Source organism: Rhinolophus sinicus, chromosome 18 (assembly GCF_057876585.1).
Source record: "Rhinolophus sinicus isolate RSI-liver-muscle chromosome 18, RSI-T2T, whole genome shotgun sequence".
In the NCBI taxonomy this organism is placed as follows: domain Eukaryota; kingdom Metazoa; phylum Chordata; class Mammalia; order Chiroptera; family Rhinolophidae; genus Rhinolophus; species Rhinolophus sinicus.
This window is the reverse complement of record NC_142518.1, coordinates 111,092,796-111,119,649: the sequence shown is the minus strand read 5'-3', so window position 1 is coordinate 111,119,649 and position 26,854 is coordinate 111,092,796. Positions and strand designations below refer to the sequence as shown.

The 26,854-nt window shown below is 60.6% G+C and overlaps 1 protein-coding gene across 4 annotated transcripts; it reads left to right on the top strand.

The window, feature by feature from the left end:
* The first annotated feature begins 767 nt into the window (after positions 1–767).
* FLNA (filamin A) lies at positions 768–26,438 on the top strand. 4 transcript variants are annotated; one of them, XM_074324257.2, is made up of 48 exons: positions 768–907; positions 4,018–4,505; positions 7,604–7,852; positions 7,966–8,063; positions 8,171–8,318; positions 8,851–8,969; positions 9,067–9,144; positions 9,230–9,392; positions 9,495–9,695; positions 10,225–10,362; positions 10,447–10,570; positions 10,693–10,829; positions 10,932–11,125; positions 11,283–11,396; positions 11,484–11,627; positions 12,377–12,500; positions 12,583–12,743; positions 12,830–12,920; positions 13,006–13,175; positions 13,438–13,555; positions 13,652–13,914; positions 14,331–14,682; positions 14,774–14,947; positions 15,029–15,191; positions 15,274–15,434; positions 15,528–15,698; positions 16,102–16,225; positions 16,318–16,474; positions 17,142–17,331; positions 17,487–17,510; positions 19,835–20,082; positions 20,188–20,283; positions 20,470–20,572; positions 20,659–20,799; positions 20,909–21,037; positions 21,201–21,374; positions 21,471–21,632; positions 21,726–21,929; positions 22,005–22,157; positions 22,264–22,386; positions 22,482–22,748; positions 22,875–23,012; positions 23,212–23,327; positions 23,855–23,987; positions 24,768–24,944; positions 25,125–25,343; positions 25,427–25,630; positions 25,941–26,438. In XM_074324257.2, exons 2-48 carry the CDS (start codon positions 4,133–4,135, stop codon positions 26,126–26,128), a joined length of 7,698 nt encoding a protein of 2,565 aa, XP_074180358.1. In that variant the 5' UTR covers positions 768–907; positions 4,018–4,132; the 3' UTR covers positions 26,129–26,438. The 4 variants fall into 4 exon arrangements, with proteins under 4 accessions (XP_074180358.1, XP_074180355.1, XP_074180359.1 ...); XM_074324254.2 differs by having other exon boundaries at positions 14,085–14,682; XM_074324258.2 differs by lacking the exon at positions 17,487–17,510.
* The last annotated feature ends 416 nt before the right edge of the window (positions 26,439–26,854 follow it).

Genomic DNA, 26,854 nt, shown 5'->3' with positions numbered 1-26,854 from the left:
TATTTGTGTTTGCGTGTGCGCATGCATATGCTTCATGTGGCCTTCCTCGGAAGTGACATTTGAGCTGAATCTGAAGCTACCAGGAAATGGGCAGAAGAGGAAGAGGGAACCTGGCAGTGCCAGGGCATGGCTGTGCCACCCAGCTCACAAACACTTGGCTCTTTGGCTGCACCTCACTGTATACTCTCAGGCTTTGGGACTGCATCTGATTGTGCTCCTAGGAATTCAGCACTGTTCTGCTGCCCCCTCCCAGGCCTGGCACCAGGCAGGGGCCAAATCAGTGGCAGCCAGGCTGCTTGTTCATCACTGTGGGCTCAGCTCCCTGCCCCACTGGGGCCTTGCGGGTGGTAAGTGTTCAGTGAAACACACCTGCAAAGATCTGTTGTCCCCACCACCCCAGAGGGCAGAATCTGATTTGACTGGCCAGCCCAGGCTTGGGGCAAAGGCAGGGGCAGTGACTGTGGGTGGCTCCCTGGAGGAGGTGGCCTTTCCAGCTGGGTTGAGACGTGAGCCTTGCAGACCCCACGGGCACTTGAGGCGAACCTCCCCCCATCACCCCGGCAGCCTTCACCGGGTGGTGAGCTCATCAGGGGTGGGGGGTGGAGGGTGGGAGCGTCACCAAGCAGCCGGGGCTCCTGAGCTCACGGCGCGCCCCCGCCCCCCGGCCACTGGGCGATTTTACCAATTAAGGCTTTTTCGCCCAGCAGGGCGCGGGGCGGGCGCGGGGCGGGCGCGGGGCGGGCGCGGGGCGGGGGTGCGGCCAACAAGAAGGCGGGCAGCGGCGGCCCATTCGCGTGGAGGCGCGCGGCGCGCAGCGGACGCCAGCGGAGCCCAGAGGCGCCGGGCGCGGGCGCAAAGGCGAGCGGGGCGCCACCCTGCGGTTGCGGGCCGCCCACAGGGACAGCAGGTGAGGCAGGCCTCCGTGGCCCGGGTCCGCGCGAGACGGTCACCACGCTACTCGCGGACCCGGGGCGGGGGTGGCGAAGGCGAGCGGAGAAGTCCCGAGAATGTAGGCGCCGGCGGGCACGCAGGCCCAAGCCCGGTGCAGCTGGGGTGCGTGAGCGCAGTGGAGGAGCCTCCTGCTCCTGGAAGTGCTGTGTCCAGGGGTTCCCTTCCCTAGTGTACCTGTGAAGCTGTGTCTGTACCCAGGAGAGTGGGAGCCCTAGGCCATGGGGGATTCCTGAGAGAGGGTGTCTGAGCTTTTGGCAGGATATGGGCTCGCATGGATGCTCATGAGCTGGCCACTGACTGACTGGGAAGGACTGTCTTTGGAGCAGGATATAGTATGAGCTGAGGGTGAGTGGCTACCTGGAAGGACACTTTGCAGCCAGTGTTGGGTTCTTCGCTGGCACCAGTCCTTGGCATCAGCTGCCTTGGGCACAGGGGAGCTGGTTCTGGGGCTGCTCTACTCCATGGGGGCCAGGGCAGGGCTGTGGCCAGGCACAGGAAGCAGCGTCTCCTTGGACAGGCTAGATTCCTGGGCTGAGCCCTGGGCCCTGTCCCAGGTTGGCTCTGAGCTGGATGTTCACCACCAGCCAGGATGTGAGCTGCAATGTGCCCAGATTCGCATGCTACCCGGCTCCAGGAAAAGTAGGCGAAGTCCGTTGGCCGGCCCACCTGCATGTGCTCCAGGCTGCATGGTCAAGGTGGGAGCTCAGGAAATGAGTGTCCTCACCTGCCACACCTGGACTTGCCTTGGCAGCCCAGGTCTCTTCTCACTGTGCCATTTTGAGGCTTTCTTCACCAGCTGACGTGCCCCTGTGGGAGGGTCTGGCCTGGGGTCTGAGGGCCGGTGGTGGGGTGGGGGGCGGGGTATGTTTAACATCCAAGAATCTACTCCAAATAAGGGAAAATATGAAAGAGCTGGATTTAAGCTTCCAAGGATAGACTGCCTGATCTGGGGGCTTTGGGATGGGGCGCCATCTGGTGGTAATGCTATGTCCCCTAGGGACAAGAGCCCTCTACACCCCTATCACTTGTCTCCCCCAAATAGGGGAAGCCTAGGGCTGGAATCCAGGACACCCAGCTCTGTCTCCCTTTCTGCTGGAGTTGACTACTGGTCAGTTACTGACTCAGTTTCCCTGCTCTCTGAAGATTAATGAACACCGATGACCCAGTGGGATGGCACTTAGTATTATAAAAAGAAAATCAATTCTTGATGTAATGCTGTCCTGGGGAACATGCTTTCCAGTTGGGCAGGGGGAGCAGAAGGACAACTCAGCCCATCTGGAATGGGGCCTGGCAGAGAGGGGTCCATCCTGGTTTCCCCTTCACAGCTCTCCTTCCCACCTCCTCCCCAGTTCCTAGACACTGTGGTACGGAGTTTTGTGCAGGTATGGTTGAAAGTGGTCAGGAGAAGGGAGAGTACACAGGTGGGCTTCAGATTGGAAAGTGTTATTTGGAGTCCCTACCACCACCATTGGTGAGGAAAAAACAGTGGGGTGACAGGCAGCCTGAAGCGAGTGTGCTGGAGGGCAGGGGAGATGCTATCTGGGACCACCGTGGGTAATGCTGACCCTGAGTCATGCACGAGTCAACCAGCCATATTTGGACATGACATGCTGGCTGAACCAGGGCTTTCTGTCCCACTGGTCTTTAGCAGATGATAACTTAATTGCTACTAGTCTGCAGCTCAATCTAAGAATCAAGCAGGAGGGACAGAGACTTAAAGAAAGGAGCATCCTGGAAAGGGGAGGTACACAGAACTGGGAGGAGTGATTCCACTCTGGGGATGAAGCCGTGGTTAGGCTGGCTTCTCTTGATTGGAGGGTGTCAGTGTGTCCCCAACAGGCCTCTTGCTGGTCTCCATTTCCCTACAGCAGCCTCCCCACTGTCTCCAGAGTTATCTACCAGAAAATTAATTTTGAGCGAATAGTTCCCTGTTGCCCTCTGGACACAGTCCAGGTTTTTCAGCAGGCCTTGGCAGCCTTCTGTGGTTTACCCCCTCGGTCCTCTGGCCTTCCGGTCCTGGTGGGGAGGTACTCTGCACTGCCAAGGCACTGCAGCCCACCCAGACCCAGGGGCTCAGAGCCTGCCAAGTCTTACTGGAACACCCGAACAGGCCACTCTGGGTCTGGAAGGGACCACGCCTGGCCATCTCCTGGGTCACGCTGTGCTCAGGGGCCATTCAGACAGGAGAGGAAACCCCCAGTGTCCCAGGTGGACCGCAACCCCAGGCGGACACTCGCTGTCTCTGCATGCATCACAGGGCGCTCTCTGCCAGTGCCCATTGGCACGGGCCAGCCCCTGCCAAGGCTGCTTGCTCCTGGAGTGCTGGCGGCGGCCTGGCCCAGTGCCCCATTTCCTCCTGGGTGGAGCAGGGAGGAGGGGAAGCGGTGGGGACCGGAGGATGCAGGTGCACAGGCCAGGGCCAAGCAGAGCAGAAAGGCTGTCCTGGGGCAGGAGGTCTAGGGATCAGCCTGAAGGTTGGCCTAGGGTCCGGGCTCTGCGGGGGGCCGCTTCCCTAGTGTGGCGCACGCGCTCAAAGACCTCGTAGCAGCACTGTCCAAGGGCTCGCCCTTAGGATCCGGCCCCTTCCCGCTGCTGCTGGGGCGGCCGGCTGGGGTGTGGCCGGGGAACCCCAGGCGCTGGAGCCCAGGGGGAGCGGGAGTGGCGGGGGCCTGTGGGTTCTGGGCGGAGCCCCCGTGACTCAGGGAGGGTGAGCCACGCCACCCCACGCAGGGGCCTTGGGGAAGGAAAGTCCCTTGTATGGCGTGCTCACTGGAAGACCAAGTGGTCCAGCGCCAGATGCTGCTCAGCGTTTCCTTGCTGCAGCATTTTCTGCAGCGCTGGCGTGAGGCTGCGGGGCTTGGTTTTGTCCTTGACCCCTTCAATGCCCAATGATTGTCCCCAGAGCCCGGGGGTCGGGTCAAAACCGAGTGGGCAGGGGGGCTTTGGGGAGCATTCCAACGGGTGGGGCGGGGCGCCCCCCCCCCCCGCCCTGAAACCCCACCCCACAACCCCGCCCCACCATAGCCCCGCCCCTGCCCGCATTTAAAGGGCTCGCTTCCTTCGCAGCTCAACCTCGGCTGTCTGCATCGCTCCACGCGCTCCGAAGTGCCTGCGACTTTAATTAAAGGGCCGTCCCCTCGCCTAGGCTGCAGCACCGCCCCTCGGCTCCTCGCGCCTCAAAATGAGTAGCTCCCACTCCCGGGCGGGCCAGAGCGCGGCGGGCGTGGCTCCGGGTGGCGGCGCAGACACGCGAGACGCCGAGATGCCGGCCACGGAGAAGGACCTGGCGGAGGATGCACCGTGGAAGAAGATCCAGCAGAACACATTTACACGCTGGTGCAACGAGCACCTAAAATGCGTGAGCAAACGCATCGCCAACCTGCAGACGGACCTGAGCGACGGGCTGCGGCTTATTGCACTCCTCGAGGTGCTCAGCCAGAAGAAGATGCACCGCAAGCACAACCAGAGGCCCACCTTCCGCCAGATGCAGCTTGAGAACGTGTCGGTGGCGCTCGAGTTCCTGGACCGCGAGAGCATCAAGCTCGTGTCCATCGGTGAGGGCGCGTGCCGCCCCGTGGCGCCGGGAGGGCGAGGGCGGGGGCTCCGCGCGTCCCCCCATCTCCCCCGGTAGACCCCTCCCAGCCACCCCCCTGAGCCCCAGCGCTGCCCCGGGGTCCCCCAGGCCGCCTGGCTCCGCGCGGGCCCGAGAACAAAGGCGCGCTGGCAGAGCGGCCAGGCGGGTGTACGGACCGCTACGCGCCCCCCGCCCTCCACACGGCTGGCCCAAGCCCAGGCTGAGCTCACATCCTCCGCAGGCCGCGCCCCCACCGCTTTGCCCGCGGTGGCAGAGGGCCTGAAGGGTGGGCACTGGCCAGGCTCTGGCCCTGCGCCCAGCGCCCCATCCCTGTGGAGTGGGAGGCCCGCATTCTCCACCCCATACAGAAGTTTGTAGAGAGCCTTCTGGCCTTCAGGCGTCTCTGTGGTTCCTAAACAAGGGAGCTGGAGCTTGTGATCCCATTGTTTAGGGCTTTAAGCTTTTAAGGGCTCTGGAAGATGCTCCCCTTCCATTGGAGATGGCTCCAACCCCCAGTTTAGATCTCCCCCTGGGGAACTTAGAGGGCCAGAGAGGAGCATGGCTAGCAAAACACCACCTGAGATGAGTCTGAGTGTCAGCCAGTGAAGGGAGCTGGTTTGTAGTCTACTAAGACACCAAGTTACTGTTGATTTTGGGCCAAACTCTTGCTTCCATGTGGGACTTGCTTTCCTAAATCTAGAATGCAGGAGTTGGTTGGGAGGTATTCCAGCGTGTGCTGGGCTCACTGCCAGCCCAGTGTCCGTGTCACTGGGTTGGTGATGCTGGCATTGACTGGGCCTACTGTAGCATCCCTGGTTCTTAAGATGGAACCCACGCAGGGATAGGCACCAAAACGGGTGCCTTGGGGAGAGTGTACAACAGGGAGAGAAGAAGGTGCATGAGCTTTCCTCAGAATTGAGAGCGGCTTTCCAGTTGTCCCTCTGGCCCTGGCATGAGAAAGTGAGAGACCAAGATTCAGGTGCCCCCAACCACTCCAGAGGGCAGGTCTCAAGAGCCTCACCTCTTTCTTTGGAATGCTTGTGGAGGCTGAGGCCCACCCCCCAGTCCCAGCCTCAGTCTAGCCAAGCTGAGTCATCTCTGAGCCTTGGGTGAGGGGGGGCAACCGGATGTGGGGAGGCGGGCCACACCCCAGCTGTCTGGGGGGGGGTCTCCTCCCTCCTCCCTTCTTTTGTGAGCTGGCTGGAGCAGGCCTAGTTCCCAGAGCTTTGCCATATAAGGCAAAAAAATGTTGGAAAGCAGCAGTGATTAAGGGAGGGAGGGGGCAGGCTGGCCCAGGGGCTGGGGAAAGGGGGTGGGATGGGGCGGGGCCATCCAACCAGGCAGTCTCCCAACCCAGCCCAGTCCTTCCCGCCCTCTTGTGAGGGGGGTGGGGAGGGAGGTCCTAGGCCTGCCTCCTATGGACCAGGGGGTGGGCCCAGCTTGACCCACCAGCGCTGATTAGCTTGTCCCTGTGTGTCCCCTTGTGGGTCACAGCAGGCCTCAGCCCTCCTGAGGGCTCTTGTGATAGACTGAGGACTCGGGATGGTGGCCTGGTGGGAAGCCCCGGTTGGCCCTGAGCCCTTGGTCTTCTCTGAACTATCCAGTCACCCCTCACCTGAAGCCCCCACTTCACCCTTCCATCATTTGGGGACAGTGCAAGGCAGTGTGTGGGACCAGGACCAACAGCAGTCTGGGAGGCCACTTTGCTTTGAGTAGCTCAACTGGTACTCGAGGTGCTGCCCGCTAGATTCAGAGGCTTCCTGCCATTGATGGCCCTTTTGGTGGTATCCGTCCCCTTTTCCCCACCCCCAAGTTGACTCACTAGACAAGTATTTTCTCTTGATTTGGAGGTGGGGTGGAGACAGTAGGGATTTCAAAAATGAGCTCTAAGAAAGCCTGCCTGTTCGCAGAGCCCCAACCCAGCCCCCCCATCCCTTGAGGCTGAGACCCAGAAGGGCCTTGGGTGGAGCCCAGAACCCAGAGGGGTTGTCATGGTGATGGGGTGCAGGGTCCCCGCCCTAACCACTTCCCCTGTGGTTAGCTTGGTGGCCGCCCGCCCTTAGCCCAGCAGCCCGTTAGGTGGCAAGGAGGGCGGGCAGTGGCTGGCTGGGCTCTGCTGAGGCAGCGGGACTCGGGGACCCCACCCATGGCTTCTGCTATCCCAGTTCTCGAGCTAGGCCCTGAGCGCCTGAGCCAGGCTCACGGCTCTGCCCTCCTGCTTGTGTTGGGTGAGGGGGCCCTCCAGAATGTGTCCTGCCCATCATCCTGGCTGGCAGTCCATCCCTGCTGGGCCCTAGTGAGTCAGGACCATGTGGCCCAATCTGCAGTTCCATTGGGCCCCCAGACCCTCCCCTGTACCAGGACTGCCCAACTCCCAGTTTGGCTCTTTAGGGGAGTGGCGGTGACAGTAAGGAAGTGGGAATGGGGTGGGGCTCACACCCTCCACCCAAAGGGTCCTTGCCCAATGTCTCCACTTCCCTTAGCTCATGCCACCCACCCACCTACCCTGGGGCAGCAGTTGTATTTCCCAACTACCCCACACACCAACCTTCCTCTTCCTCTTCCTCAGCCCCAGCTTCCCCTCCCTTCCCCTGCCAGGGGCCAGGCTGTTCCTCCTGCCTATTCCCTGGAGACCCCTGGAGTTGGGTGGTGGGCCCCTGCTTGGGTAGCTGCAAAGCATTCATTCTGCTCACTCCAGAGGCCTTCCTGGCCCTGTATGCAGCCTTTGGCTATCGTCAGTCCTTCCTCTGGGGCCCCAGGGCTTCTGGCGACACCCCCTCATTTCGCTGCATTGTCACTTTGTGTCTCTAGGTGTCCCATCTCCCCCCAAAATTCACCTTCACTTCTGAAACCACCTGCACCCCTTCAGGGGTCCTGAGAAGAATCCACAACCTACCCCGCCCTGCAGGGGGCCTCCCTCCCTGGGGTCCCCTGTGCAGCCACACTGCCCACTTCCTGGGAGCCACCTGACACACTGTGTGTGTGCCCCCAACAGGCCCATGTGCGTACATGTGTGTGTGCACAGGGACACTTGGGTCAGCCCCCTGCTGCCTGACACCACCACTCCTTACCTCACAGACAGCAAGGCCATTGTGGATGGAAACCTGAAGCTGATCTTGGGCCTCATCTGGACCCTGATCCTGCACTACTCCATCTCCATGCCCATGTGGGATGAGGAGGAGGACGAGGAAGCCAAGAAGCAGACGCCCAAGCAGAGGCTCCTGGGCTGGATCCAGAACAAGCTGCCACAGCTGCCCATCACCAACTTCAGTCGGGACTGGCAGAGCGGCAGGGCCCTAGGCGCCCTTGTTGATAGCTGTGCCCCAGGTGAGGGAGTGTGGGAGTGGGGGCTGGGGCTAGGGCCATCTTTGGGTGGGGCAGAGGGGACGGCCTGCAAGGTAGTCTGGCAGCCCCCAGACTCAGCCTTCTTTGTACCGCAGGTCTGTGTCCTGACTGGGACTCCTGGGACGCCAGCAAGCCTGTGAATAATGCTCGGGAAGCCATGCAACAGGCCGATGACTGGCTGGGTATCCCTCAGGTACGACCCTGCCTGGACGCCTAGGGCCGTCCAGGGGCCACAGTCCCCATGGGGAGAGGAACCTGAGGCTTGGAAGCCAAATGGCTCCTATCTTCTGCCTGTCACAGGTGATCACCCCTGAGGAGATCGTGGACCCCAACGTCGATGAACACTCCGTCATGACCTACCTGTCCCAGTTCCCCAAGGCCAAGCTAAAGCCAGGGGCTCCCCTGCGGCCCAAACTGAATCCAAAGAAAGCCCGAGCCTATGGGCCAGGTGAGGGAGCTGGGCTGGGGTTGTCCTGTGCACTGACTTCCCTGGGGCAGTGTCCTTTTTAAATTTGGAGGTCCTGGGAAGTCTTGAGACACGTGGGGGCTGGGTTATCAAATGCTTCCTGAGAGTCAGATAGGAATGGGTCAGGGCTGGTAGAAACCGGCTATTTGTGACTAGCCATCAGCCCAGAGTGGAGCGTGTTCAAGGAGGGAGGACCCAGCCACTTTACTGTAAATGGAGACAAAACCCAGCCGGGGTATCACGCAGGAGCAAGGGCCCAGGCAAATCCAAGTGAGCGTTCCAGAAAACAGGCCTGGGCCTGTCTCACAGCAAGAGTGCAGCTGGGGCTCAAGGCCAGCCTCTGTGTACTGGGGTTCATGCTGAACTGACTCACCCAGTTTAGAGCATTCTGAAGGGTATGGCAGGGAGGGGTGCTGAGCCCGCAGAAGTTAATGCTGCCGAAGGGTGGTGGGGTGGAGGGATAAGGCAACGGCCCTAACAGCTGGTCCGTGGCTTCCTCACTCTTCCCTGGCAGGCATTGAGCCCACGGGCAATATGGTGAAGAAGCGGGCAGAGTTTACTGTGGAGACCAGAAGTGCCGGCCAGGGAGAGGTGCTGGTGTATGTGGAGGACCCAGCTGGACACCAGGAGGAGGTAGGGCCGCTGGCAGGCAGGGCAGGGTGGGGCGCTATGGCGCCTCCATTTGGGGGAGATGTTCTTAGCAAAGGCTCATGGGCTCCTTCCCACACAGGCAAAGGTAACCGCCAATAACGACAAGAACCGTACCTTCTCTGTTTGGTATGTCCCTGAGGTGACGGGGACTCACAAGGTGAGCTCTCAGCCCGTGGGGAGTCAGGTGGCAGGGGCAGTGGCTACAGGGCCTGCCCCTCATAACCTGTCCCTCCTGGAAACAGGTCACCGTGCTCTTTGCCGGCCAGCATATTGCCAAGAGCCCCTTTGAAGTGTATGTGGACAAGTCCCAGGGTGATGCCAGCAAAGTGACTGCCCAGGGCCCCGGCCTGGAGCCCAGCGGCAACATTGCCAACAAGACCACCTACTTTGAGATCTTCACGGCAGGTGAGGGGAGGCTGCTGAGTCAGGCAGGTCTCAGGGGAGAACCACTGGGGCCTGGGAGCAACCTGGAGGTTCTAGGAGCTAAGCCCTTGTACTTTGCGGCAGGAGCTGGCACAGGTGAGGTAGAGGTCATGATCCAGGACCCTGCAGGACAGAAGGGCACTGTGGAGCCTCAGCTGGAGGCCCGGGGTGACAGCACATATCGCTGCAGCTATCAGCCCACCATGGAAGGTGTCCACACGGTGCACGTCACTTTTGCTGGTGTGCCCATCCCTCGAAGCCCCTTCACTGTCACCGTTGGGCAAGGTAGGCTGGTCCGGGCTACCCCCCTGCTGGAGCCTCCCGTGGGAGGGGCAGCCAAGGCGGGTCCCACTCCAGCCCCCTCCCACCCTGGGTCTCTGCTTCCACTGTCTGGGTGCGCTCTCTTTGCTCCCCTGCGGGGGCCCTTCCTCCTCCTCTCGCCCCTCTCCATCTCTCTCTCTCTTCACGCTTTCATCTTCGGAAGAGCTCGCTCCAGCTGTCTAGAAACCTGCTGCTCTCTGCTCTGCCCATGGGGTCAACGGTACTTGGATCTGTCTTCCTCTGGGAGGGGAGGGTTGGGCCGGGGTGGGGGGCTGGTGTGTGGAGCAGGTGGGAGGAGGCTACCACATCCTGTCCTTGGCCACAGGTCCTGGGGTCACGGTCCCTTCCCGTTCTTTCTTGTATCACTATCCTTTGGGGTCAAGTCTGAGCATGAGCACCCCTGCCCCTGTCCTGAAAACCTTGCCCTGTGGGAGGCAAGGGAGGGGTCACCCAGTGCCAGCTCCCAGCACCTTAGCCAGCTCTCTGTCTGCAGCATGTAACCCAGGCGCCTGCCGTGCCGTTGGCCGGGGCCTGCAGCCTAAGGGCGTGCGGGTGAAGGAGACTGCTGACTTCAAGGTGTACACAAAGGGCGCAGGCAGTGGGGAGTTGAAGGTCACCGTGAAGGGTCCCAGTAAGTTGGCCTGCAGCTGGGGTGGGCAGTGGTAGCCCCAGGGCCTTGCTGGACAGGCCTGAGGCCCGCCTTTTTCTCTGGCAGAGGGCGAGGAGCGTGTGAAGCAGAAGGACCTGGGAGATGGCGTCTATGGCTTCGAGTATTACCCAATGGTCCCTGGCACATACACTGTCACCATCACGTGGGGCGGCCAGAACATTGGGCGCAGGTGAGGCCTGGGCAGAGCGCTCAGAGCCCAAGTGGCACACTTCTCCCCCATGCTGGGCTCTGGGTGGTGCCCCACTAGGGCAGCGTCTCTTAGCACTCTCCTGTGTGGCTCTTTCTCTGCAGTCCCTTCGAGGTGAAGGTGGGTACCGAGTGTGGCAATCAGAAGGTGCGGGCCTGGGGCCCTGGGCTGGAGGGTGGTGTCGTTGGCAAGTCAGCGGACTTCGTGGTGGAGGCCATTGGGGATGACGTAGGCACACTGGGTAAGTTGGCGGCTGCAGGGTGGGTACCTGGGGGCAGGTGGTAGCAAGGGCCACCCCACTGCCAGGCTCCAGAGCACTGATGGAGCTGTTGGCTGTTGTCAGGCTTTTCAGTGGAAGGCCCGTCGCAGGCCAAGATTGAGTGTGACGACAAGGGTGATGGCTCCTGTGACGTGCGCTACTGGCCTCAGGAGGCTGGCGAGTATGCTGTGCACGTGCTGTGTAATAGCGAGGATATCCGCCTCAGCCCCTTCATGGCTGACATCCGTGAGGCACCGCAGGACTTCCACCCAGACAGGGTAAAGGGCACGTGCTGCTGCTGGCCTTGCTCTTGACCCTGCTTTGCTTCTGCTTGGGAGCTGGGCTGGGCTGGTATCCCCAGTAGTATGTTCCTGCCACTCTACGTCCTTGGTGGCCTGCACTTGGTCCCCTGACATCTGGATGGCCTCCCATCAGGTGAAGGCACGTGGGCCTGGATTGGAGAAGACGGGTGTAGCCGTCAACAAGCCAGCAGAGTTCACGGTGGATGCCAAGCACGGCGGGAAGGCCCCTCTCCGGGTTCAAGTGCAGGTGGGATGCCCACCTATGGCGGGGAGTGGGGTGGGCAGGTACCCAGGCCCAGGCACTGACCAGTTTAGTTGGCTGCTTGCTTTCCAGGACAACGAGGGTTGCCCCGTGGAGGCAACAGTCAAGGACAACGGCAATGGCACTTACAGCTGCTCCTACGTGCCCAGGAAACCCGTGAAGCACACAGCCATGGTGTCTTGGGGAGGTGTCAGCATCCCCAACAGCCCCTTCCGGGTGAGCCAGCTCTCTACGGGCCTTGAATAGGCCTTTAGCTCGTCTCCCTGGGCACCTCTTCTGTTTTTATCCAGCTCTAGTAGATAAAACTTGACTCACAGCTCATCCATTCCAAGGGTACAGCTTGGTGATTTTGAGTCCATTCAGAGTTGTGCAGCTGTCACCACCATTGAAAATTATATCATTTTCATCATCCCAAATAGAAACTCCTCTACCCCTCAAATCCCCCTCCCCCAGCCCTAAGCAACCACTAATCTGTTTCCTGGCTGTGGGCTTGCCTGTCCTAGTCATTTGCTAGAGATGGAATCATGCAATATCTGGCCTTTTGTGTCTGGCTGCTTTCACTCAACGTAACGTTTTCATTATGATTCTTCTACATGGTAGCATGAATCATACTGCCTTTTCGTGGCTCAATGATACTCTGTTATATGGATAGACCACGCATTCTTTATCTAGTCATTTGTTGATGGACCTTTGGGATATTTTTTTACCTTTTGGCCATTATGAATAGTGCCACTATGAACATTGGGTACAAGTGTGCAGACGAGTGATTTCATTTCTCTAGGTAGATAGATACCTAAGCGGAATCGCAGCATCATATATGGTCACTTTCTGTTTACTCATTTGAGGAACCAGAGCACTTCCCAAGGTGCTTACACCGTTTTGCATACCAGCCAGCAGTGGGTGAAGGGACCTCTGCCTCTCCTCAAGGCTGGTCATGCCCTTACCCTTACCCCTCTCCTGTGCAGGTGAACGTGGGAGCCGGCAGCCACCCAAACAAGGTTAAGGTGTATGGCCCAGGAGTGGCCAAGACAGGACTCAAGGCTCATGAGCCCACCTACTTCACTGTGGACTGTACGGAGGCCGGCCAGGGTAAGGCCCTACCTTGGGTGGGTGGACAAGTGGGTGAGACTTCCACACGAGGTCCCAGCCTCCATGCCCTCCCCTGCTCCAGGCGATGTCAGCATCGGTATCAAGTGCGCCCCTGGCGTGGTGGGCCCTGCTGAGGCCGACATTGACTTTGACATCATCCGAAATGACAACGACACCTTCACAGTCAAGTACACACCCCGTGGGGCGGGCAGCTACACTATCATGGTCCTCTTTGCTGACCAGGTGGGTACTGCCGCTCCCGGCCCCTAACCCTGCTAGGTACTGGGGTGCTGCTCTCCTCTTAGTCCCTCTCCTCCCGCCCATTGCAGGCCACACCCACCAGCCCCATCCGGGTCAAGGTGGAGCCCTCCCATGATGCCAGCAAGGTGAAGGCCGAGGGCCCTGGCCTCAGCCGCACCGGTGAGGATGACCATCCTGTGGACAGATGGGGGGATCTCAAGGCAGGTGGGCAAAGTGCCCTTACAGGGTCGCCATGTTTCCTCAGGTGTGGAGCTTGGCAAACCCACCCACTTCACAGTCAATGCCAAAGCTGCTGGCAAAGGCAAACTGGACGTCCAGTTCTCAGGACTGGCCAAGGGGGATGCAGCGCGTGATGTGGACATCGTCGACCACCATGATAATACCTACACAGTCAAGTACACTCCTGTGCAGCAGGTAGTTACATTGCCCCCCCCACAGCTGTGTCCCTCCACTGCTTCCACCGAGCCCGTCGGCCTCCTCAAGCCGTGGGCCGCTTCAGGGGGCTTCCGACCCACTCTTATTTCCCATCTGGGAGACAGTGGGCATGGAAGGCTGGGGATGGGGCAGGAAAACCAGTGTCTCTCTGACTGCCACGCCCGATGCCTAAGTGGGGAAGCCGCAGGGCAGGGAGACCAGGGTCATGACTCATGACTCTGCCCTTGTGCACCACTCCCAGGGCCCAGTGGGTGTCAACGTCACTTATGGAGGCGATCCCATCCCAAAGAGCCCCTTCTCTGTGGGGGTATCTCCAAGCCTGGACCTCAGCAAGATCAAGGTGTCTGGCCTGGGAGAGAGTAAGTATTTGGCCCTTGTCATGGTCACTGAGGATGCCCCACGGGTGACCTCAGCTAGGTGTCACAGTTCTCTTCCTCCTTTTGTGATCTCAACAGAGGTGGATGTTGGCAAAGACCAGGAGTTCACAGTCAAGTCGAAGGGTGCTGGTGGCCAAGGCAAAGTGGCATCCAAGATCGTGGGCCCGTCAGGTGCATCAGTGCCCTGCAAGGTGGAGCCGGGCCTGGGGGCTGACAACAGCGTCGTGCGCTTTGTACCCCGAGAAGAGGGGCCCTATGAGGTTGAGGTGACCTATGATGGTGTGCCTGTGCCCGGCAGCCCCTTTCCTCTGGAAGCAGTACCCCCCACCAAGCCTAGTAAGGTAATTGAAGTGTGGGGTCTACCTCATCTCCAGGCCTGCTTGTGCCCCCTATCTGGTGGGGGAGGGAAGCCAGAATAAGAGGAGGTAGATGGAAGGTCAGGCTGTGGGTCTAGGGTCAAAGGTCAGGGAGGTGGTGTGGCTTCAGCTCCTGACCTGCCTCTTCTCCCCAGGTGAAAGCATTTGGGCCAGGGCTGCAGGGGGGCAGTGCAGGCTCCCCTGCCCGCTTCACCATCGACACCAAGGGTGCCGGCACAGGTGGCTTGGGCCTGACAGTGGAGGGTCCCTGTGAGGCCCAGCTGGAGTGCCTGGACAATGGGGACGGTACATGCTCCGTGTCCTACGTGCCCACTGAGCCTGGGGATTACAACATCAACATTCTCTTCGCTGACACCCACATTCCCGGCTCCCCATTCAAGGCCCACGTGGTTCCCTGCTTTGATGCGTCCAAGGTCAAGTGCTCGGGCCCTGGTCTGGAGCGGGCCACTGCTGGTGAAGCAGGCCAGTTCCATGTGGACTGCTCGAGTGCAGGCAGCGCAGAGCTGACCATCGAGATCCGCTCTGAGGCGGGGCTGCCAGCCGAGGTGCACATCCAGGACCATGGCGATGGCACACATACCATAACCTACATTCCCCTTTGCCCCGGGGCCTACACCGTCACCATCAAATACGGTGGCCAGCCTGTGCCCAACTTCCCCAGCAAACTGCAGGTGGAGCCTGCAGTAGACACATCAGGTGTCCAGTGCTATGGGCCTGGGATCGAAGGACAAGGTGAGACTCCCACTGTGGGACAAGGGCAGGGGATACCCAGGGCCCCCAGAGCCCCTGGAGCCCCATGCCTCTTCCCCATTGCCCCCTGCAGGTGTCTTCCGAGAGGCCACCACTGAGTTCAGCGTGGATGCCCGGGCTCTGACGAAAACGGGAGGACCACACGTCAAGGCTCGTGTGGCCAATCCCTCAGGCAACCTGACGGAGACCTTCGTGCAGGACTGCGGTGACGGCATGTACAAAGTGGAGTACACGCCTTATGAGGAAGGTATGTCATGGGGCTCCCAAGGGATGGGGGACGGGGACAGGGCAGACTGGGCTCCTCCTTACCTGGCCTGCCTTTGTCCAGGACTCCATTCTGTGGATGTGACCTATGACGGCAGCCCTGTGCCCAGCAGCCCCTTCCAGGTGCCTGTGACTGAGGGGTGTGACCCCTCCCGAGTGCGCGTTCATGGGCCAGGCATCCAAAGTGGTACCACCAACAAGCCCAACAAGTTTACTGTGGAGACCAGGTGAGCAAGTTCCTGGGAGGGGAGGCAGGGGCCACAATGGCCTTGGAACCCCAGGGAATAACTGGCTGGCTGTTTGGACCAGGGGAGCTGGCACCGGGGGCCTCGGCCTGGCTGTAGAGGGCCCCTCTGAGGCCAAGATGTCCTGCATGGATAACAAGGATGGCAGCTGCTCAGTCGAGTACATCCCCTATGAGGCTGGTACCTACAGCCTTAATGTCACCTACGGCGGCCACCAAGTGCCAGGTGAGGAGGCAGGTCAGCTGGGGCCGGGCTGGGCCTACCCACTCGCCCTCTACTCTGCTTCACACGGCTGCCATCCCTCTGCCCCCTACCTAGGCAGTCCTTTCAAGGTTCCTGTGCATGATGTGACGGACGCGTCCAAGGTCAAGTGCTCTGGCCCTGGCCTGAGTCCAGGCATGGTCCGCGCCAACCTCCCTCAGTCCTTCCAGGTGGACACAAGCAAGGCTGGTGTGGCCCCGCTACAGGTCAAAGTGCAGGGGCCCAAAGGTGAGTGTCCACATACCTGGGGGCTGAGGGGTGGGAAGGCACGGTCCTCTTTGAGGGGCTGGGGAAGGAAAGTCGAGGCCGAGCACTCAGAGGTTGGAGCAGATGTGCAGGCAATTGATGGAAGAGCCTCGAGTGATGGGAAGAGAAGGATGTAGAACAGACAGGACTTCAACACTGAGCAGATGTGGCAGAGGAAGATAGCACCAGGGTCCAAGATGTCACCCAGATGAGAGTCTGGTGTCACAAGGGCTCAGGGCCATTTCTGGGGATGGGCCGATAATAGAAAAATGAGGTCGAGGCCTGGGGTAGGGGCTGAGTGCATAGCTGAGCCTTGACCATCCAGTGAGGTGGGGCTGAGGGCCCAGGGGACGGGCTGAGACTCTGTCTTTGGGACTGGGGCCAGGCCTCGTAGAGCCAGTGGATGTGGTGGACAATGCCGATGGCACCCAGACCGTCAACTATGTGCCCAGCCGTGAGGGGCCCTACAGCATCTCTGTGCTGTACGGGGAAGAGGAGGTGCCCCGCAGGTAAGATGCAGCCCATTGCCTGGTGAAGCGGGGAGGCAGGCTGGGCAGCGAGAACATTCCTAACCACTCACAAACTCTGGCCCAACAAACAGCCCCTTTAAGGTCAAGGTGCTGCCTACACATGATGCCAGCAAGGTGAAGGCCAGTGGCCCCGGGCTCAACACCACTGGCGTGCCCGCCAGCCTGCCTGTGGAGTTCACCATTGATGCGAAGGACGCAGGGGAGGGCCTGCTGGCTGTCCAGATCACGGTAAGCTGGCTGTCTCGGCGGCTACCTGACCCAGCTGAATTGCCGATCCAGGCACAGGGAAGGGAAGGGAGGGGAGGGGCTCAGGCCAGAGCACCGTGCAATATGATTCATGCAGCTGGGGCAGTACACGTCTCGCTTGGGAGCCATCCCAGCAAGGGCAGGTCTCCTGCCCCTAGGATGGTGGTGACAGGCACAGGCTTCCCTACTCACACATGCACGCACTCACTCACTGCTGACTTTGAGAACATTACGAAAACCCTTCATTCCTCAGCTTGCCCAGTTGTAACATTCTTGTGGGCCAGGTATAAGTATAGGCGCCTGAGATCTTCCAGGGTAGTCCTAGTGCTGGGGCAGGCCGTGGGGCAGAGGATGGCAGCTGAGAGGTACTTATGGGGATAAAGCAGGATGGGTGCCAAGCTCCCTGGCCCTATCTTTTGTCATGTGGGGACAGGGAACATTGGGCATTTGGGGACTTCCTTTCTGGACCTTGCTCATGGGGAAGTAAAGGACAATGCTGGATGCAGGTAGCTGTTTTGGGCCATGGCAGACGAGTGATTTGGAGGCTATCCCTGCAACAGCAGTGCTTGACACTCCTTGGAGAGGGCCCGAGGTAATCTTGGGCCTGGCTAGACTTGGGCCAACCACCTCCCCTGTGCTCTGCCCACAGGACCCTGAGGGCAAGCCTAAGAAGACGCATATCCAAGATAACCATGACGGCACGTACACGGTGGCCTATGTACCAGATGTGACAGGCCGCTACACCATCCTTATCAAGTATGGTGGTGATGAGATCCCCTTCTCCCCGTACCGCGTCCGTGCTGTGCCCACCGGGGATGCCAGCAAGTGCACAGTCACAGGTGAGCCAGCCCGCCATCGGCCACGGCGCTCAGCACGGGGCTTGGGTGTGCCTGTGTGCAAGGGCTCGCTGCTTGGGGCAGCGTGTGGGAGTGGGGGCCGCCCCCTTGAGTGACTCACCTGACCTTTCTCCTTGCTCTCTGCCCTCTCACCTCAGTGTCAATCGGAGGTCACGGGCTAGGTAAGCTGCTTGCTGGGGCCACTCCCAATGCCCCTCCTGCCCAGAGGGCAGCTTCCTTTCCTCTTCCATGCTGATTCCCAGGACAGTTCCAGCTGCAGCTCTTGGCAGGGACAGAGGGGGGCTGGAGGGTTAGGGCCCAGGGAGGCCTCCGGAGCTGAGCATGAGTGCTCCGGCCCTCCCCCTCTCTGGGCCTCCGTTTCCCCATCTGAGAAGTTGGGTTGCAGCTGAGAGCTTTGGGGTGAGGTGCATCCTGAGAGGCACCCCACCGGGGGCTCTGGGGTCTGGGGATCTTGGCACCCCGGGGAAGCCCCGGAGGCGGGCAGCAGGCCCTTCCTTCTCGCTTCCTCCTTCTGTGTCAAGGGCTCCTGCATGGGCTGAGCGGACAAAGGGTCTCCCCTGACCAGTGGGAGTCCCTGGCCCTAGCCGGATCCACAGACCCTTATCCCCACCTCCCAGGGGCCTCTGCGTCCCGGGCTGGGGGAGGTGCAGCCTGCATGAGCGGGTGGGGCTGGCTGGTAGTGCAGAAGCACCAGCGTTGACTGCTTGGGCGGCCAGCATGGCGGGGCCTGGCCCAGCCTCAGAGCCCCAAAGTGCACTCAGTGGCCCACCTGCCCTCCCCGCCTCCTTCCCTCCCTCGATTCCCCCAGCAGTGACGTTATTCAGAGGGTCCCCAAGCAGGCATGGAGGTTTTCCTACTCAGGTGTGGGAGGGGAGAGCCAGCCCCAGCCAGGGATCCCAATAAGAGGCAACAAGTACTTAGGAGGCTCTGGAGGCGACAGGCCTAGAACTTGGGTGAGGCGGCCAGGGCAAGAGTTGGGGTAGCTAGGGTTTCACAGCAGTGGCTCAATGGCTGTGGAGAGCAGGACTTGGGATCTGAGATGACAGGCATGTGCGCCTAAGGCGGGGGACAGGGCCTTGGGGACCAGAGGCAGGGTCAAGCCTTGGTGGAGGGAGTGGCCTCCATTTACCTGGCCGCTGTGTGCAGAACAGAGACAGAGAGCCCAGCTGGGAAGCTGAAGTCACTTTTAGACCAGCCAGAGGGATGGCTTGAGCCAGGCTGGTGGTAACATGGCTTGACAAGGGGGTGCCACAGTGAGTGTGTATTTTGAGGGTGGAGCAGCCAAGGCCTGCTGATGGGCTGGGTGGGAAAAGTGGGGTAACCGTGAAGTTGGGGCCCAGACCACTAGCTAGATGGTGGGTCTAGGTTCCCAGCCGGGGAGGACAGGTGTGGATGGGTGTGAGGTGAGGCCTTCCAGGGTAGGGTGGGCAGCAGGTGGCCAGGTCTAGAGCTCAGGAGAGCTGTGGAAGGTCTGCATGGAGCCTAGTGCAGCAGGGGCGCTCGGCCATAGCGGAGCTCAGTGGCAGGCTGACTGGGGAAGCCCCTTGAACTCAGCCCTGGAGTGAGTTCTGTGCTCTTGGTGGCTTGCCTGGCGGGGCCAGCCTGCCTCTTGCTGCCAGGCCTCACAGCCCATAACCCCCTGAGCCTCCACGGCTGAGCCCAGATTACAGTAACGTCACTGTCCCTCCCCTTTCCTTGGGCACTCTGGGGCCCTGGAGGCTGCTCAGCTGCTCTGCCCTTGCATCCTAGCAGCGGTGGCTGTGGCTTGGGCGTCCTGTCCTCCTTCCCTCTGGGTGCTGCCACTGCCTGTGCGCTGTGCTGGTAGGGTGCTAACCCCGCTGCCTCCCTGCTTCCCCGCTCCCAGCTCCCTGCCTGCTCCAGGCCGAGCCCCGCCGCCCCTCACCACAAGCCTCCGGTTGAGCAAGCATTCTCAGTTGTCAGGAAACTTCAGTTTCACTTTTTCAGGCCTGGGGGGCGGGAGGCAAGTATCACCACCCCCACACTGCAGCAGGACTCCGCCTCACCGCGTCTGCACACAGCACTGGGGGCCAGGGCCAGGCCACAGGGGTGAAGGCAGCTGTGGGCCCAGCCAGAGTGCTAGCATTGGTCAGCGTGGTCCACGGCACTGGCTGAGGCTGAGTTGGCAGGGGAGATGGCAGCAAACACGTGTGCCCTGAGGGCAACAGCGGCCTTATGGGCCTCCAGGCCCTTCCTTCGTCCCAGACACCTGGGTGCCACCTGTCAGGCCTTTCCCATGTGGGGGCAACCCCCAAGACTTGACTCCCTGGCTTGAGGTGGCTCAGGGGAACCTTTCCTGCCTTCTGAGAAACTACTCACCATCCCAGCTTGGGGGGCGGGGGCGGGAGGCCTGGCTGTGCTTGGTGGTGGCAGTAAAAGGCCTGGGCGGGCAGCAGGCGGATGGGAGTGGCCTGAGCACCGAGTTCACACACTGGCCCCCCTTTGGGGACCCGCCCTGCCCCACCAGGTGCTGGCATCGGCCCCACCATCCAAATCGGGGAGGAGACCGTGATCACGGTGGACACCAAGGCAGCGGGCAAAGGGAAGGTGACCTGCACTGTGTGCACGCCGGATGGCTCCGAGGTAGACGTGGACGTGGTAGAGAATGAGGATGGTACCTTTGACATCTTCTACACGGCCCCCCAGCCGGGCAAATACGTCATCTGTGTGCGCTTTGGCGGCGAGCATGTGCCCAACAGCCCCTTCCAAGTGACGGTCAGGAGGGGCCAGGGGTCAGGGGTCTGGGTGTGGGGCCTGTTCTGTCCCCCTGGGCTTCCTCTGTGATGACAGAGTCTTCAGCTCTTGTGTGTTGCTCTGCAGGCTCTGGCTGGAGACCAGCCCACGGCACAGCCCCCATTGCGGCCTCAGCAGCTGGCCCCACCGTACACCTACGCCCAAGGTGGCCAGCAGACCTGGGTATGGCCTGGCCCACATCCCCTCAGCTTGCCCCGCCCTAGGGGACATTTGGGGGCTGGCCAGCTGGGTATCCCATAAGGCCCAGGCTCCATCCTGGCACGTGTGAGGAGGTACCCCAGATCCTCCTGTTTGGGACTCTCTCCCCTCTTGCAGCCCCCTCACTGGGGCCCTCTGTCTCCGCTGCAGGCCCCAGAGAGACCCCTGGTGGGCGTCAATGGGCTGGATGTGACCAGCCTGAGGCCCTTCGACCTCGTCATCCCCTTCACCATCAAGAAGGGCGAGATCACCGGTGAGTGGGGGCAGGAAGGAGCATGGTAGCCGCAGGGGCCAGGGTCTGACAGTGGGTTGTGCTGACGCTGGCTCTGCTCCCTGCAGGGGAGGTGCGGATGCCCTCAGGCAAGGTGGCACAGCCGGCCATCACTGACAACAAGGACGGCACTGTGACTGTGCGCTATGCACCCAGTGAAGCCGGCTTACACGAGATGGACATCCGCTACGATAACATGCACATCCCAGGTATGTCCCCCCAGCATGCCACCCCTGCCTCATAGAGGCCTGGGGCTGAGGGGAGAACTTGGGGGCAACACAAGGTCCCCATCCCACGTGGCCTCTCTTCCTGCTTCAGGAAGCCCCCTGCAGTTCTATGTGGATTACGTCAATTGCGGCCACGTCACTGCCTACGGGCCTGGCCTCACCCACGGGGTAGTGAACAAGCCTGCTGTCTTCACTGTCAACACCAAGGATGCAGGAGAGGGTGAGTAGCCACTCTAATCTTGACCTGCCTGTGTGCTGTGAGAGACTCTCCAAATGGGGCTTCCTGCTCTGCCACCCCAGCCCCTGCTTGCCCATTGGGGCTCTTCATCGTCAGTGCAGTGTCCCTGGGCACAGTTCCCACCCTCACCCACGATTCTCCCCAGGGGGCTTGTCCCTTGCCATCGAAGGCCCCTCCAAAGCAGAAATCAGCTGCACTGACAACCAGGATGGCACGTGTAGCGTCTCCTACCTGCCTGTGCTGCCCGGAGACTACAGCATCCTAGTGAAGTACAATGAGCAGCACATCCCAGGCAGCCCCTTCACAGCCAGGGTCACAGGTGGGTACCACCGGGAAGACTGACAGCAGAAGGCACGTGGAAGGGTGGGTGCAGTCTCCTTCCGGGCCTGGACACACTGTGACTGTCCCCTGCCAGGTGATGACTCGATGCGCATGTCCCACCTGAAGGTGGGCTCTGCTGCTGACATCCCCATCAATATCTCTGAGACGGACCTGAGCCTACTGACGGCCACTGTCGTCCCGCCCTCGGGCCGGGAGGAACCCTGCCTGTTGAAGCGGCTGCGCAATGGCCATGTGGGTAAGAGGCTGAGGGGCAGGGCCTTGTGGATAGGAGGAAGGGTCGGGTGGGAGGTATGTCTTTCCCTGGCTGACAGCCCTGCCCTGTGCCCAGGGATCTCGTTCGTGCCCAAGGAGACAGGGGAGCACCTTGTGCATGTGAAGAAGGGTGGCCAGCATGTGGCCAGCAGCCCCATCCCGGTGGTGATCAGCCAGTCAGAGATCGGGGATGCCAGCCGCGTGCGTGTCTCAGGCCAGGGCCTCCACGAAGGCCACACCTTTGAGCCCGCAGAGTTTATCATTGACACTCGAGATGCAGGTAAGCAGTGGTGGCATGCCAGCCAAGGTGAGACCACTGTGCTTCGCTCCCTGGCTCAGGGTATCCCTCCCGCAGGCTATGGCGGGCTCAGCCTGTCCATCGAGGGTCCCAGCAAGGTGGACATCAACACAGAGGACCTGGAGGATGGCACATGCAGGGTCACCTACTGTCCCACGGAGCCTGGAAACTATATCATCAACATCAAGTTTGCTGACCAACACGTGCCTGGTGAGTGCAGCACTCACACCTCTCCCTTGGTAAAGCACCCTTTTTGCCACACCCCAGGGCCGGAATGTAACCTGTGTGGGCTGTGGGCTGTGCTTTCTTCCTGCAGGCAGTCCATTCTCTGTGAAGGTGACAGGCGAGGGCCGAGTGAAAGAGAGCATCACACGCAGGCGACGGGCCCCTTCGGTGGCTAATGTTGGCAGTCATTGTGACCTCAGCCTAAAGATCCCTGGTAGGAGCTATAGGGAACCAGGGAAGGTTACCGGGATCCCAAGCAGAAGGGTGGGTCCTGGAGCTCCTGCTCACCAGGCTGTCCCCTACCTACAGAAATTAGTATCCAGGACATGACAGCTCAAGTGACCAGCCCATCAGGCAAGACCCATGAAGCGGAAATTGTGGAAGGGGAGAACCATACGTACTGCATCCGCTTTGTGCCTGCCGAGATGGGCATGCACACGGTCAGCGTCAAGTACAAGGGCCAGCATGTGCCTGGGAGCCCCTTCCAGTTCACTGTAGGGCCCCTAGGGGAAGGAGGAGCCCACAAGGTCCGTGCCGGGGGCCCTGGCCTGGAGAGGGCTGAAGCTGGAGTACCAGGTAGGCCTGTTTCCTGCCAGGCTCTTGCTCTGAGCTGGATGGGAGGTGGGGGAAGATCAGCCGTGCTTGGAGGGCGCCGAGGCCAGGGGTTGTAGCCCTCCATGAGGACACACTGCTTTCCCACAGCTGAGTTCAGCATTTGGACCAGGGAAGCTGGTGCTGGGGGCCTGGCCATTGCTGTTGAGGGCCCCAGCAAGGCTGAGATCACCTTCGAGGACCGCAAGGATGGCTCCTGTGGCGTGGCCTATGTTGTCCAGGAGCCAGGTACTAAGGGCCTGGCTGGGGTCGGGAGGTGACCCCTCCATGTAGGTGTTGGCTTGGGTCTATGCAGATAGCCCTGCCCAGCTCCCACCCTCCATCTTGAGAACCCAGGGCCACCCAGGCTGTTTGTAAGAGGTGGGAGGCTAGAACCCTGACAAGTAGGGGCCTCCCAACGTACCTTCTGTGCTCTCTCCCTGCCCAGGTGACTACGAGGTCTCAGTCAAGTTCAACGAGGAGCACATCCCTGACAGCCCATTCGTGGTGCCTGTGGCTTCTCCGTCTGGCGACGCCCGCCGCCTTACTGTTTCTAGTCTTCAGGTGAGGCACCGAGAGAAACCGCCCACCTGGGGCTCCTGGGCCCGGCCAGACCAGAGCCACCGCACAGAGCAGGCCTCTCAGCCCTGTGACGAGTGACCTACCCACCCCACCTAGGGTGCTGGGCCTCTGCTCTGACCGGGTGCAGCCCACGCTTGGGGTTGGCAGGAAGCACCCCTGCCCGCCGCGTGGAGTTTTTCTCGTGTCTCAGGTCTAAAGGCTTTGAACAGAAGCCTGTGCCCCTTGAGCACCAGGGCTGAGGTTTAAAGAGGGACAGCCTAGAAGGCTGAGTGCTGCCTATGGGCGGGGCCGCCCTCCCTTCCTGCTGCCCAGGTGTGTGATTGCAGAGCATGGGTCTGGGGGTGGGGGCGTGTGCCTGTGGCTTGCTTCCCCTTGAGAATCAATGGCTCTCCCTCTTTAAACCAAATTGGACGCCAGATGGGTAAGTGCAAACCTGTGGGCCTCGTGCTTCTGGGGCCTGCCCTTCTCACCCCAGCTGCCCTGTCTAACCATGTCTGCTGTGCTTCCAGGAGTCAGGGCTAAAGGTCAACCAGCCAGCCTCTTTTGCAGTCAGCCTGAATGGGGCCAAGGGGGCAATCGATGCCAAGGTGCACAGCCCCTCGGGAGCCCTGGAGGAGTGCTATGTCACAGAGATCGACCAAGGTGAGGCCCTGTCCCTACCCTGCCTCCCAGCCATTTGCCTCGGCCCCGCTGCGAGCAGTGGGCTTGCCCAGCTGGCTGGAAGCAGGCCAAGAGAACGCAAGGAAGGTACAGATTCTGTCAGCAGCCGAGACAGGGCCCACATACCTGGGCTCCCTCATCCAAGCAACCCTGCCACTTCTCGTGACCCACACCCTTGGGGATCTGGCTCAGCAGCCATGACTGCTGGGATGGAGACAGCCTTCTGTGGGCAATACGGTGCAATCCTGAGCAAGAGATCTCAAGGCCAGCCGAGGGGCTGGCTGCCTGGCCCTTTAGCCAGGGCATGGCACTTACAGACAGGCCTGGGGGGGGGGGAGAGGGGGAGAGGAGCTGCTGGGTGAAGTTTTCAATAGTCTCACAGTTTAGTCCTGCCCCTTCCCAGCTGCGGGACTTCCAGCAAGTTCCTGCCTACCTCTGAGACCGTGACCATGCAGGGAATGTGGTGTTAACGGTAACCTCTCTAAAGACGCAGTGAGGCGTGTGTTGTGCTTGTAAAAGATTTCAGTCCAAATAAGCCCCGATAGCGGCTGCTTGGGTGTTTGTTTAAAGCTTCACCCCTCAGGTTTTAGGAGGTCTGTGCTGTGGGGTGTGGGTGCTAAGCACAGTCCATGGAAGAAGCTGAGTGGGCTGTGTGGACCTGCTGGACCCATGCTGGTGGGCAAGGGAAGCTCCTCTCACATGCCACTTGCTCGGTTTGGGAGGAGGGGACCCAGGTCCACAGCATGCACCTCTGCTCCCCAGATAAGTACGCTGTGCGCTTTATCCCACGGGAGAATGGCGTCTACCTGATTGATGTCAAGTTCAATGGTACCCACATCCCTGGAAGCCCCTTCAAGATCCGAGTTGGGGAGCCTGGGCATGGAGGGGACCCAGGCCTGGTGTCTGCCTATGGAGCCGGCCTGGAAGGCGGTGTCACAGGTAGGTCAATGGGTACAGCCTCCCCTATGTGGACATAGCAGCTAGGGCCCCTCCTCTAAGCTCTCAGTGACAACCGGAGGCACATAGAAGTGACAGAACTATATGCTTGGGGGTGAGAAGTGGGGTTGGGGGCTGGGGAAATGGGCCAGGCCAGCTCTGCTTCACTTCCTGTACCCCCAGGGAGCCCAGCTGAGTTTATTGTGAACACAAGCAATGCGGGAGCTGGTGCCCTGTCTGTAACCATCGACGGGCCCTCCAAGGTGAAGATGGATTGCCAGGAGTGCCCTGAAGGTTACCGCGTCACCTACACTCCTATGGCACCTGGCAGCTACCTCATTTCCATCAAGTATGGTGGTCCCTACCACATTGGGGGCAGCCCCTTCAAGGCCAAAGTCACAGGTGAGCCTTGCATCAGACTACTGGTGCCCAACCCCGAGCTGGGCACTGCAGCCATGTCTTAGCCCACCTGCTCTGCCCCGCAGGTCCCCGTCTCGTCAGCAACCACAGCCTCCACGAGACGTCATCAGTGTTTGTCGATTCCCTGACCAAGACTGCCAGTGCCCCGCAGCATGCCCCCCCAGGCCCAGGTCCCACTGATGCCAGCAAAGTGCTGGCTAAGGGCCTGGGGCTGAGCAAGGCCTACATGGGCCAGAAGAGCAGCTTCACAGTGGACTGCAGCAAAGCAGGTGGGTGCCTGGAAAGCAGAAGGAGGGTGAGGGGGTGGCAATGCTTTTGGGGGTGTGGCTGTCACTTCTAGAGCCCACTCCCATTTGGGCCTCTCTGCCCTCTTCTCTACCCTTCAGTAAAGTACCTGGGAAAAGCTGGAGTTTCTTATGCTGGCCTGGGGAGCAGGGGTGCTGGCAGTTCTTTAGGAAGGGCTGTCACACTGGAACAGGTGGGGGGGTCGGGAGGATACAGGACATGAGGGGGCTCAGCGTCGTTGCCGCTGAAAATAGAGGACTTGGAGTGTGGGACTGAGGCCCCTTCCTCCCCCAGGCAACAACATGCTGCTGGTGGGGGTACATGGCCCCCGGACGCCCTGTGAAGAGATCCTGGTGAAGCACATGGGCAGTCGGCTCTACAGTGTCTCCTACCTGCTCAAGGACAAGGGGGAGTACACGCTGGTGGTCAAGTGGGGCGATGAGCACATCCCAGGCAGCCCCTACCGTGTCCTCGTGCCCTGAGCTCTGTGCCTGTGCCACTGGCAGCTCCCAGGACAAGAAGTGCCCCCGCGTCCACCTGCCCCCACCCAAGCAGCCCCCCCCAGCCCTGGAGCCCTGGCCAGCCCTGGCCGTTCCATCACTGCAGCCACCCCTGCCCTGCGCTCACCTGCCTCCACTTGGGCAAAGGAGAGAGGCGAGCAGAGGGAGCCATTGGTGGCTCCACCTGTCTTCTTTGGTTCTGGGAGGTGTGACGGGTGGGGGCGTGTGCACGACCACCTGCTACATCTCTTCCCTAGCCAAGACGAATAAAGTTCTGCTTCTAATCTCCTGAGAGTGGCTCTAGCTTTCTTGCAAGGGCGATCGGCAGGGTACATTGAAGCATGGGCACAGCCCACAGGCTGCTGGATCTCTAGGCCTGGACCCTCCCTGCTGCCCTGGCACCCAGGGTCTCCTGCCAACCCCCACCCCCTGACTCCAAGAGGCCCCCTCTGCACTCACCTCTTCTGCCTTCTTGTGTTCAAATCAGTGTGGTGAGGGGTGTGTGACCCCCAGAACAGGGCCTGGTATACTGGTCCTAGTCTATACCTGGAACAGATGCTGTCCCAGGCCATGGCGCTGCTGCAGGAGGCAAAGCTCTGGGTGGGAGGACCAGAGAAGTAGGACTTGAAAGCACAGCAGGCCCTGGCCATCTCCTCGGCATCTTAAATGTGCCATCATTCACCAGAAAGGGCTAAGGGATTGTCACAA

Bases quoted from the DNA above. Each gene is read 5' to 3' on its own strand.
- FLNA (XM_074324254.2), top strand. From the start codon at position 4,133: ATGAGTAGCTCCCACTCCCGGGCGGGCCAGAGCGCGGCGGGCGTGGCT. The intron at 21,633-21,725 runs GTAAGAGGCTGA...CCCTGTGCCCAG, and splicing joins GCTGCGCAATGGCCATGTGG to GGATCTCGTTCGTGCCCAAG. The intron at 22,749-22,874 runs GTAGGCCTGTTT...GCTTTCCCACAG, and splicing joins GGCTGAAGCTGGAGTACCAG to CTGAGTTCAGCATTTGGACC.